The sequence below is a fragment of the Hippichthys cyanospilos genome, chromosome 15 (assembly GCF_059441005.1).
Source record: "Hippichthys cyanospilos isolate Australia breed blue-spotted pipefish chromosome 15, RoL_Hcya_1.0, whole genome shotgun sequence".
NCBI lineage: Eukaryota > Metazoa > Chordata > Actinopteri > Syngnathiformes > Syngnathidae > Hippichthys > Hippichthys cyanospilos.
In genome coordinates, this window is record NC_142383.1 from 2,189,710 (window position 1) to 2,202,500 (window position 12,791).

At 41.4% G+C, this 12,791-nt stretch overlaps 1 protein-coding gene across 1 annotated transcript in view; it reads right to left on the bottom strand.

Moving 5' to 3' along the window:
• Window positions 1–7,348: 7,348 nt before the first annotated feature.
• psmb7 (proteasome 20S subunit beta 7) overlaps window positions 7,349–12,791 on the bottom strand; it is a 12,082-nt gene continuing 6,639 nt past the window's right edge. Inside the window, exons 4-8 of the mRNA XM_088435600.1 lie at window positions 12,350–12,490; window positions 12,130–12,245; window positions 10,816–10,874; window positions 10,583–10,734; window positions 7,349–7,729 (exon numbers count right to left, since the gene is read on the bottom strand). Of these exons, the coding sequence (XP_088291726.1) occupies window positions 7,618–7,729; window positions 10,583–10,734; window positions 10,816–10,874; window positions 12,130–12,245; window positions 12,350–12,490 (580 nt within the window). The 3' untranslated portion in view covers window positions 7,349–7,617. The remainder of the gene's footprint in view (window positions 7,730–10,582; window positions 10,735–10,815; window positions 10,875–12,129; window positions 12,246–12,349; window positions 12,491–12,791) is intronic.

A 12,791-nucleotide genomic window follows, 5' to 3' on the forward strand; every position in this document is an offset into this window, starting at 1 on the left:
TTACCAAAATTTATTTTTTTATTTCAGTCAATTCCTCTTTTTCTACCAAACACTTGTTTGATTCTCTAGATAGCATAATTCCTTCTTTTATTTGGGCCGGGAAGACACCTAGGGTTCGCAAATCTTTATTGCAGAGATGTAGACTTAGTGGTGGACTCGCATTACCCAGTTTTCAATCTTACTATTGGGCTGCTCACATTCATAAACGTTGCTTCTGGTTACAATCTCCTGGAACCTCCAGGTGTAAATTAGAATTATCGTCTTGTAGGGGATCCTCTATAGCTGCCTTAGTTTATTCTTTTTTGCCTACAAAACTCTCTTTATACAATGATAACCAAGTGGTTCTTCATACACTAAAGGTCTGGTATCAATTTGGACGACACTTTCAATTCATAGCCATATCCTCGTTGGGTCCTTTAAATAACAATCACCTATTTCCTTCGTCGCTTTTGGACTCGACATTCTCAGGGGTACAAGGGTATCAAACAATTCAAACACTTATTTGTAAATGGTGTCTTTGATAGTTTTGCCACCTTGTCATCTAGATATGTACTCCCTGTTTCTCATAAGTTTCGCTATTTTCAAATTTGTAAATTTGTTTCTAAGTGTTTCCCTAATTTTCCCTCTGTACCCCCAGAGCAACCCTGGGAAAGTTTGCTTTCACGTTCTCCTCGTCGGAGAGGGTTGATTTCAAATATATATGACTCCATTTTGGCGTCAAATTACAAAATTAAGGATACATGGGAAAGAGAACTGGGAATTCAATTAACCTAAGAGGCCTGGGAACGTGCTGTAGGTAGGATAAAGTCTACAACTACATGTGCTCGTCTTGGACTCATTCATTTTAAAGTTCTACACAGGGTCCATTTTTCCAAGGCTAGACTCTCTGAAATATATGCAGAAGTGGAAGACACATGTGATAAGTGCCATGGCTCTCCCTGTCACCTTAGCCATATGTTTTTTCTTTGCCCTGAGCTGAAGAGCTTTTGGACTGGCTATTTTTCCATTATGTCCACTGTTCTTGGAATAAATCTGCAAGCTTGCCTGCTGATTGCCATTTTTGGAACTCCAGATGCGTCACTTGCACTAAGTTCCACACAAAAGGATATTATTCCATATACATCCTTAATAGCAACACGGTCCTTATTGTTGCATTGGAAATCTGCTAAACATCCTTCCGTTTTCCGGTGGCTTGGAGACGCCATGTTTTTCTTAAAACTGGAGAAAATTAAGTATACATTGGGAGGATGTACGGACGAGTTTTTTCACAAATGGCAACCCTTCATTCCTTATTTTACAGACTTAGAAGTACTACCAAACGGAGTGTGTGTGTTGTTGCACTCTAGAATGCATTAGTAACCAGTTTTATTTTTTGTCATGACGGGCCATAGGGGGCGTGAGGAGTGGGGGGCATGAGGGGCGGGGGATGTAAAGATAGTTGGCTTGTTTTGTCTTTTTTTGTTTTCTTGTCTTATCTTGTTTCTGTTTTCACATGTATGAAAAATGTAAATTGTAATTATATTATTGGAATTCTATTATGTTCTTGTTCAATAAAAAGATTGTAAAAAAAAAAAAAAAGAAAAAAGAATGCACTTGTCTACTCACCAGTTCCACTAACTCAGGGGTGGCCAAGTTCGGTCCTCAAGAGCCACAATCCAGACTGTTTTCAATGTATCTCTTCAACCAACACACCTGAGTCAAATCAGCGTCGTTATCAGGATTGTGCAAAGCATGCTGATGAGCTAATCATTTGAATCAGGTGTGTTAGTTGAAGAGACACAATGAAAACAGGCTGGATTGTGGCTCTTGAGGACCGAACTTGGCCACCCCTGCAACTGAAGTGCAGGACTTAACCCCTTCAAAGACAAACGTTCCATCGGTAGACGTGTTTGGAAAAGAGACTGATTCATTTTCTTTTGCATCAGCACAAGATGTAGACTCTCCAGTAGAGAGCACAGAGACTAATGTTCCTGCACATCGCCGATACCCTGCCAGAGAGCGGCACCCTCCTGTTCATCTGAGTTATTTGTTGTAATAGTACTGACCCAAGTGCGTGAGGCAGAATAATCCCCATGGGTACAGTCCAGGTTTGAGGTAGTCAACCCTCATTCCTAAATTAGCATAAAAAATAAGTGAATATGGTTAACTGAAGGCATGTAGGACATCTATTGTAAGAGGGTAGCCAATGTGGTGTATTTTGAGCTGTAATTCTACCTGTAGTTTGTCACGCAATGCATGATGGGTAACCCCAGTTCCGGGCTGCTTTGCACAGCCTTGTTACGACTACGTGCTATGCTAATAAAGAGTTACCCCCCCTCAAGTAGGACTCTTTATACAGCAATAACGTGCTATTCATCAAAGTGCATGTTTCATTACTATACAAAAAGCCAGCGTGTACTGAACAGCTATGGCCTTTTCATCGGTTAGCATTAGTCAGTCCCCCGTTATATGACTTTCACAAACACGTGCTGGTTGGCCGACCGTGTGCTCCCAAAAACACATTACATCTGATTCTGGTGAAGTTTCAGCTTTCAGAAGGCCAAAACAAACTAACAAAATTCTTGCAATATTTTCACCACTCCATTTTCTATAGAAAGACTTTTGACTAACGAAGGAAAACTCGTTGTTCACTTGGACAACTAGGCACAAAATCTCCTCTTCCCAACTCTGGTGCTAAAGCGAAAGAGGCATGGGTGCTCAGAGAATGTAAGCATGTGTATAGTCTGCACAAGCGTTAGAGGGGTACTGAATATGCAGGATGAGGGAGTTCCTCCTCATTATCAGAGGAGATGCAAGAACGGAAGACCCTTATTTATTTCCTTTATTATCTGCTCTGGCAGGTTAAAACTTTGCCTAAGCAGAAATAACCTAAGTGTACCAAAGTGCCTGAAAAAAAAGATGCCAATCCTTATTCGATCACAATTACATTTCACATGGCAAAAACAAATCCTTTTCCCTGGCGTCATCCGCGCCCCCCTTGCATTACCTCGCCTCGCCATCGCCTGTGTACTGCAGTAGTTCAATGTATGAACAGTGCCCGTGGCATGTGCATTTGCATACAGTCAATGTTGTTTAATTTGGAGAGCCAACTTCACATGCCAAACTGTGGGAGGGCAGTGTTGCTCTTGGTATGTGATGAGGGTGCTGGGGAAGCATGGAGGGTATTAGTTGTTGCGAACGTGGAGGCAGTTGCCCGAAATAAAGTTGTTACGAGTTCAGACAAAAGTGGAGTTATTATTTTAGTTAACACTGGTAGCAGAGGATGGTTAGTAACTATAGAGTTCCGCCACCTTTGGAAGAAGGAAAACCTTACGAAAGTTGGAAAAATGAAGTCAGAATTTGGACAGGAGTCACAGACTTGGAAAAAAAGACACAAGCCTTTGCAGTTGCGTTGGCGCTATCAGGTAGGGCGCGAGAAACAGCGATGGAAATTCCAGTCGACAAGCTAAATGTGGACACTGGAATGAACATTCTGTTTGCTAAACTTGATGGATTGTTCCTAAAAGAAGAGAAAGACAGAATATGCGGACTATATTATTGAATTTGAACAGCGATATTCACGAATGCGGAAATACAACATTGAGTTACCCGATGCTGTTTTAGCTTTTAAGCTGCTTGACACAGCTTGCTTAGATATGGCAGACAGGCAGCTGGCTTTAACAGCGTGCATTGACATAACCTTTGTGAACATTAAGTCAGCGCCGAAGAGGATTTTCAGCGGAAACGGAGGGTCGTGAGGGACGGCATCAGCCAGGAAACGGTATATGTTACGGACCAGCGACGTCAAAAGGGCAAGACCTGGCAGAAGACTCCGTGATTGAGGACTCCACAAAACTGTACAAATCCTCTTGACAAGTACGGTGGGCGATCAAAATGTGCAGTGTGCCAAAGTACATTTCACTGAGCTAAAGACTGCCTGCACAAAAATGAGAGTGCAAAGATAACAGAGGATCATTAAACGGAAGTAGAAGAGTGCAATGTTACTCTATTCACCAAGGAAGCGCAAACAGATGCAGAAATATTTATGACTGAATGTTTTGGCTCTGCTATAATTGATACTGCTTGCACAAGAACAGTGTGTGGAGAACAATGGCTTGAACACTACAACGCAGTATTAGGAGAGAAAAGTGCAAACACTATGAAAGAAACTGAAAAAGTCACAGACCATTTAAGTTTGGAGGTTGAAAAGTGGTCTACTCAGTAAAGAATGTAAAGATACCTGCAAAAATTGGACATACAACGTGCAAAATAGAAACTGAAGTTGTACCTGTTGACATACCTCTACTCCTAAGCAAGACATCCCTAAAAAGAGCAGGAACAGATTTGGACATGGAAAGAGACAGGGCAATAATGCTCAACGAGTCTCTCAAATTGGATTTCACTAGTTCTGAACTTTACTGTGTAAACATTGTGGACAGTGAGGATGAATCCAAAGCTAATTCAGAGAACGCAACAGCTCGTGAAGAAGAAATACTAACAATAACAGATACAATGAAAAGTAATGAGAAAATGAAAGTTTTAGAGACACTCCACAAACAATTTGGACATGCTTTTACTGACAAATTGCAAAGACTTTTGAACAGTTATGGCAACATAGACAATGAATGTGTTAACCTGCTGCAGAAGATAGTAGCTCAATGTGAAGTGTGTCAAAAATATTGCAGGGTTAAACCTAGACCCGCTGTTTGCTTACCACTTGCCTCAACATGAAATGAAACTGTTGCTGTTGAGCATGAGCTGGAGCCAGGAGTGTGGTACCTACATATTATTGATCAGTTCACTCGTTTCAGTGCAGGAAGTGTTCTGACTACCAAGAAGTCTTCTGAGATAGTTAAACATTTCATTCATGACTGGATCAGTGTGCATGGCCCACCTAAAAGACTCTTCAGTGACAACGGTGGGGAGTTCAACAATGAAGAAGTAAGAGACATGGCTGAGAATTTCAACATAGAAGTAAAGACAAGAGCGGCCTACAGTCCTTGGAGTAATGCGCTGTTAGAACGACATAATTACACCCTTACTGAGATCATAATGAAAGTAAAAAACAGCACTTGAGTGCAACTGGAGCACTGCGATGGATTGGGCTTTGATGGCAAAGAATTGTATGGAAAGTGTCCATGGCAACAGTCCACATCAGCTGGTATTTGGACAGAATACCAACCTGCTGTGCTCGTTGACAGAGCACCTCCCCTACCACAAAAAGTGAATGGGTGGCCAAGCATATTTCAGCTCTACATCCAGCATGGGAGGCTTTTAGTGAAGCTGAATGCTCGGACAGAATATGCAGAGCACTAAGGAAACCATTGCGTCACACAGATGAGAAGTATGGCCTTGGTGACAAGGTTTTTTACAAACGTGTGGACTGTCCAGAAAGGAATGGGCCTGGTGAGGTCATCGGACAGGGTGGTGCAGTTGTTTTCGTTAGACACGGAGGCACCTGTGTTCGAGTTCGCCAACTTAAAGTAAAGAAAGTTACTCAGGAATATGAAGATGACTCTCAGATTGCTTGTGATGAAGAGTACAACAACAGGCAACAATGTGACAATGACATGACTGGTGAGCGATGCGATGCATGCTGACAACACAGACACATCCGTTGTCCCGTATGGAAGACTTGTGGGCAGAAGGACAGCAGCATGATAGACGTGTCAATTTAAAGACTGGCCAGATATGACATTATAAAATCCAGAAAATGGTATTCAACAAACAGCAAAAGTTTTGGGTCGTGCCAGAAAGTTGACGACGCCAAGACAAGTGAAATACAAAACTGGAGACGCAATGATGCATTTGAGACAGTTGAGGACAAGGGACAAAAATATGTATCCACACGGCGGGTGTATATACTGAAAGAGACCGTGACTGGAATTGTACCAAAAGCAAAGCTTGTCGCAAGAGGATTTGAGGAGCTGTAAGTCACAGAGCTACAGAAAGATTCACCAACATGTTCCTCGGAGTCATTGAGTCTTCTTGTGGCAGTGACTTGTCAAAGACAATGGCAAATTCATTCAATGGCCATTAAGTCAGCCTTTTTACAAGGCATGGAACTGTCGAGAGCCATTTTTGTTAAACCTCCTCCCGAAGCTAAATGTGCAGGCACACTTTGGAAATTGAAAAGGTGTGTGTATGGATTAGCTGATGCCTCTCTATATTGGTACAAGAGAGTTAAGAATGCAATGATTGAAGCAGGAGGTACAGTGCCCAAAATTGAACCGGCAGTTTTTTACTGGCTGGACAAAAAGAAAAATGTAATAGGAATTCCGGCATGACATGTTGAAGATTTTGTTTGGGGTGGGTCTCCAATTTAAGTTCAGCATTGGTCGTGAAGCTTATGACAATTTCTCTTTTGTTGGTGTGGATTTTGTAACTTCTGACGGAAGAGTAAAAATACATCAAGATGCATACATCAAGCATTTACAGCCTATACATCTCACACCAACACCAGCAGCTGAGCAAGCTTCACCTGTTACTGAAGAGGAAAGAGATCAGCTCAGATCCAAAATAGGGCAACTTTTTGTGGGTTGCTCGACAGAGCAGACCTGATGCCAGTAATCTTGCATCAAATCTCAAATGTGCTACCATACAGACCATTTGTGAAACAAATCGAGTAGTGCCGAAAATCAAAACCGAAAGAGTTGAATTGCAGTTTCAACACTTGGGGAAAGATGATAGCTTCAAGTTGGTTGTATTCACGGATGCATCTTTTGCAAATCTCTCTGATGGGGGTACTCAAGGTGGCCACTTCATTGTTTTCAGTTCAGACAAAAGTGGAGTTATTAACAGTTAGCTCGTCTGTTTGGTATCCAGGGAACATTCACAGCATGTCTCTCCGCAATAAAGCTTTTTTTCCTCCGTAAAAAAAACCAAAACAAAAAAACGTGATGCACCAAGGGCACGAAAAGGTGATGCGCGAAGTAGTGAAGCATTACTGTACAGTATTTTTTTTTTTTTAATCCAAACACCAAATAATACAAATATTAATATACTTGAGATGGGGATTACCCATTGGATTTCCTGGAAATGAAGAGGCCAAAAGCCATACAACTTGTTAACATGGTCAACTTAATGGTTATAAAGACATGCTGAATGATCCAAATTTAATCACATTTCTTCTCAAACTCAATTATACTGTGTGCACAAGTGGCTGACGATTCCTAAAACTTCATGTGAAATATCAAACTGGGTGAGAAAAATGTGTATATATATATATATATATATATATATATATATATATATATATATATATATATAAAATCACGGCGGTCCAGATCCTGACCACAGTTGGATATTGGGCCATCATTTTCAACAACCGGTAATCAGAAACGGGGAAAAGATTGGGGTTTCAAGAAGATTTCCTTTGTTAGTTTTTATTGTATTTTCAAAGACCACAAAGCAACAACAACAACAACAAAAAAATCCAAAGTACACAGATGAAATTGAAACATAGCCAATGGGGGAATATCTGTTTTAGGCTTGTAAAAGTAATGAACATCGATTTGAATTAATCCAGTATGAAAATGGGTGAACCTCTAGAGATTGGAGAATAGAGTTGTCCTAGAGTCTAAACACTGGAGTTTGATTTAAAAAGAAAGAAAAAAATAAGCACAGTGGACGATTTCTCTAGGAGGTATCCATTGTTTGCACACTTTCCTCCATCACATCCAGGTTCAACGGCATCACCTGCTTTGTCAGGACAGCTGTGGTTCCCCTTTTGTATTTGTAGTCACCAGTTCTAATGGAGGGGAAGCATATTAACCAATTACTTTACATAATATAGATAACAACTTTCAATAATAACACTTGAAATACTTTGTTACGTATTTAACAAAAATGTGTCCAGTCAGACAGAACCATGTCAGCATTTGCTGATTTGAGTGGGAAACTGACATTGAAATTGTGCAATTCTGTCTATATGGCTTAGAAATTCGGGTTACAGCAATATAGACTTGGGCAATAAATGAAAATTCAATTCATTAATCAATTTAAGAATCGACACTTTGTCATTATGTCATTTGTGAAATCTAGATGCACAATCTAGTGCACAAGTAGCAGAATGTCAGCTGTGGACATGTGCCGACAACCGGATTGGCGATATATCATTGTTTTAAATGTCATGATTATTTAAAACCGCCCAAATCTGTCAAAACTGCTACATTCTTCCCCCTCCTGCTTCGTCTGCCATAATGGGCAAATACACTGCGCAGCGGAAGCTTCTTAATTATGTATCATAAGCGAGTCCTCCTCGGCTTCAGCAACCAATCATGTTACAGCTGCGGTTGTCCATTTCCTGCTTTGCTGGCTAACTACTGCGGGCAACGTGGCTAACATGCTATCATAGGCTACTTTCGCAGAGCGTTTTATGTGATATCGCTCAAAGTAGGACTCGCAAGCTTGGAGGGTGGCCAAACAATCTAACATTTCCCTATCCAAACAAAGCAAGTCCGTTATGTTGGAAGAGTTCGGCTTTTATAAAGAGCACAGGCAGATTTGAGCCTTGTGTGTGCAGAAAATAAACGCTGGTCACCATGGTGAGACTCCACGTTGAACCATTAATTTATACATAAAGTAGTTAGAATGATGGTAGTTTATTTCAAATCGACTCTGTTGTTGTTATAGGACTTGGGCCGCATGTACTGGACATGCAACTGATAGCCACTTTGTAGTGTGAGCTCCTCAACTAATGTGTGATTGTATTTTTGTTGCTCAGCCAATAATCATGGTTCCGGTGGACCCAGCAGAGCTTTTGGTTTACAGAACAACAAAATCATATAAATGTTTGCTAATCAACATTTCCTTACAGAAATTACCAGTTGTTTAAATTGCAAGCATGTCCCAAGAGCTAGCTTCTGTAGACGGGGATCAGTGGGCCACCGGGCCCACCAACACATCATCTTCTGAGGAAACAGGGTCGAGAAACTCAGAGGAGGGCTTTCCTATCTTTGGGGCTAATGTCAATGAGGTGGTAAAAAAAAAAAAAAAAAAGTCCTTTGTAGAGTTGTCCTGGTTGACATGCCTCGACGACTTTAGATGAACATCGTGAACAGTGCCTCTGAATTAGCAGAGTAGGATGGTGGTCCCCCTTTTTCAAGAAGGGGGACCAAAGAGTGTGTTCCAATTATAGAGGGATCACAGTCCTCAGCTTCTCCAGTAAGGTCTATTTGGGGTTGCTGGAGAGGAGGGTCCATCAGGAAGCCGAAACCTGGGTTCAAGAGCAGTAGTATGGATTCTGTCCCGGCCGTGTAACAGGTCTAGACCCTTGGCAGGACCCTCAAGGTTGCATGTGTTTTGTGACTTGACTTTGGGGGTACGGGGTCCTGAACCCCCTGATATGTGCTGTTCAGTCCCTGTGCAACCGATGTCAGAGTTTGGTCGGCATTGCAGGCAGTAAAAAGGACAGGACTTGTTTCCAAGTGAGCGTTGGACTCTGCCAATGCCGCCCCATTGTCACAGATTCATTCATTCATTACCTTTATGGACAGATTTTCGAGGCACAACCAAAGCATTGAGGGGACCAATTTGGCAGTCTCAAAATTGATTCTCTGATTTTTGCCAATGATGTAGTGCAAATGGGGTCCTCATGCTGTGATCCCTAACTCACTGGAACAGTTCAGGCAAGAGTGTGAAGCAGTTGGGATGAGGATCAGCAAATCAGAAACAATTGCCCTCTCCAGGTCAGGGAGGAGCTCCTGCCCCAAAGAGAAGCTCGTGTATCTCAGGGTCTTGTCCACAAGTGAGGGCAGGGTGGAGCGGAGGATAGACAAGGCGGCATCTATTGTGACGTGGATTCTCTATCGGTCTTTGGTGGTGAAGAAGTAGCTTAGCCCAGAGGTGAAACTGTCAATTTACTGGTTGATGTACATTCCTACCCTTACTTGTGGTCATGAGTTGTGGGTTGTAACCGAAAGAACAAGATCCCGGATACAAGCGGCAGAAATCGGTTCCCCTCCACAGTGTCAGGGCTCTCTCCACTGTTCCTGACAGAAAAGCTCACCAAAAATGAGTATTCTTTTATGCTACTTGTCTCAGCTTTTTTAGATGTTGAAGGCATATTATAAAAGATTATTTTCTATATAAAAACAAGCAATAACGTTAATCAGTTTGAACCTTGAATATATTTTCTTTGATGTATATTCAATGAAGTATAAGTTGAAAATGATTTGTCTTTTTTTATATCAAATCATTGTGTTCTGGTTTTATTTATTTTTAACACGTCCCAACTTAATTGTAATTGTGGTTGTAATTGGAACAGAGTAGATTTTTCACTTCATCTTCAATGATTTGTGTAGGAATTTGGTTCTCTAGTAAGCTAATGTGTCTATTTTTGTCAAAGTATCACTTTTTAAACAAGAGGAATGAAAATCCAATGGCTTGGAATTTGCATGGGAAATTATCAGCATGTCACAACGATGAGGACCTGAGAGGAAGATAGAACTGATTCGTACCCATGCCTGTTAACTAAACAGTTTTAACTGGAAATCCCAAGCACAACTGTCAAAGCAGTATCAGTTTGAAATCACTGAAAAATACACAACACCTAAAATAACTTTCAGAAAACACTGAAAGTAGAGACAACATTGATTCTAACCTGGACCCTTTCTTGTTGGCCTCATCATGGGGTCGAATGTAGTCCACTTTATCATTGGTAATCACACACAGATCTATGTTGCTGCCAGAACCCAGGTCATTGAATATTCCTGCAGCAATAGCATCGCGCACCAGTGCCTTTGCATCCTCTTCCTATAGAATAAATACATTTGATAAGTAACACACATATCAAAAGTAGATTGAGTGATTTGTGTAATCAACATTTGTTTTTACCTCCATGCCAGGTTTGTATCTGTCCTCAAAAACTGCTATGGCAGCCAGGGATCCAGAGCCTTGTAAAAATAACATATGCAGTTTAAACTAAATGGGGGTGTCTGAAGGGCATAAGATATAACAATCAGGGCTCAAGACCTCTTATTTTCCCCACAGAGGAACACAGTATTTAACCATTTTTGCCAGTTAAGTGTTCATATGTTGGTTCAATTAATACCTCAAAAACACAAAAAATGACATCACCTGTGTTAAAATGTGTTAAACGGATAATGTGTAAGATTTGGGCCGATTTTCATGACAAATAGCAGGAGGTGCTGCATTTACCATTGTCTGTAGCTATAACAGACATGACAGCCTCCGGAGGAGTGTCCCTTTGAAACCCCTTCATGAGACATCACACTACCAGTGAGGAGGGATTTGTGTCTCACAAAGATCCTATGGGCGAAGTTGTCTGGGGCTTTGTGCCATTGACATGGTCCCACATGGCAAAGAGGGCCTCAGTGATGGACCAGACTAAGCATGGCTCACATAAAACCTCATGATGAGAAACAACAATGGTTTCTGTTTTCACGTGGGTCACCGAATGTCACCTTTCTGGCAGGAAATGAGCCTGAGCTGGTGTGTGAGGCAGAAAAGTTCCCAATTTATATAGTTGGACTCGCCTCTACAGATAGTTTGGGTTCTAGTACAAGTCCTCTTGAAAGAGTTTGGTCTCGCTTCCAGTCTGGAGTTGCCCCCGGTGAGAAGCACAGAGCAGGAGTGGGCATAATTATTGCCCACCGGCTCAGCACCTGTGCATTGGGGTTCACCCCAGTAGATGAGAGGGGTAGCCTCCCTCTGCCTTTGCGTGGTGGAATGAGTCCAGACTATTTTTTGTGCCTATGCACCAAACAACAGCTCAAGAGTATCCAACCATTTTAGAGTCCTTGGAAGGTGCGCTGGAAAGCGATCCCTCTGGGGATTTCAATGCTCATGTGGGCAATGACAGTGAGAGTTGGAGGGGCGATTAAGAAGGAACGGCACCTCCCCACCTGAACCTGACTTAAGTGTGAAACTTCCCTCCTCCATGCCTAACATATAAAAACTAAGTGATAATTTTATTTTTTTTTAAATAAAGACCTGATGTTTTTCACCCGATATCACTTGCTGCAAATGTTGCCTTGATTTCTGATCACGTGATCGGTTCGAAGGTAAGTCATATTTTCTAAAAGTATCCATGACTGGCACCATTGAAATATTAATTGACCTATGAATTAACAGCGATATGTGAAAAATACGTTTCAGTATTCTTGTTTCTTTTGTGTTAATACTGACCCATGGTGACATATGGGAGCTTGTCTGTAGAGCCATGAGGATAGATACTGTAAAGATGAGGACCGTTACAATCCACTCCACCTAGAACCAGAGCAGCACCTATGTACCCTTGATACCTAAAAAAAAAAAAAAAAAAAAAGATCAAAACTTATTTATTCATGGGTTTTGATTACAACTAGATTTGAGTACACTGTACAGTGACAAAGGGCTTACATTATACCTGAAAAGCATTTGCTTGAACATGCGGTTAGCAGTGGCTACACGTGGCAGTCTTCCTGTAGAGAGGGCATGTAGTTCGAGATTTGAGGAAATGATCTGAGTGGTCATTTCTGTGTCCGCAGCCGTTCCTGCTCCACAGCAACTGCAAAATAAAAGGTAAACAGCAAGCTGACAAGACCGCACAGGTTTTGGGCCTAATGATAGCACTTTTCTTAGGCATTTTTCCACTAATGAGATCCTGCTGACGAAATCTCACAACAATGACATCTCGGGTTAAAAAAAAGAAAAAGGGAGAATGTGACGTGCAAACATGGCAGGCGAAGTTGGGTCAAAAGTGTTCATCAGTGATCAAGTTTTGCTGAATAAATGACTAAATGGACAATGATTCATATTTTGATTTCAAAAAATGTTGCGTCCGATGGAGTAAAGTATGCATCCCTGTC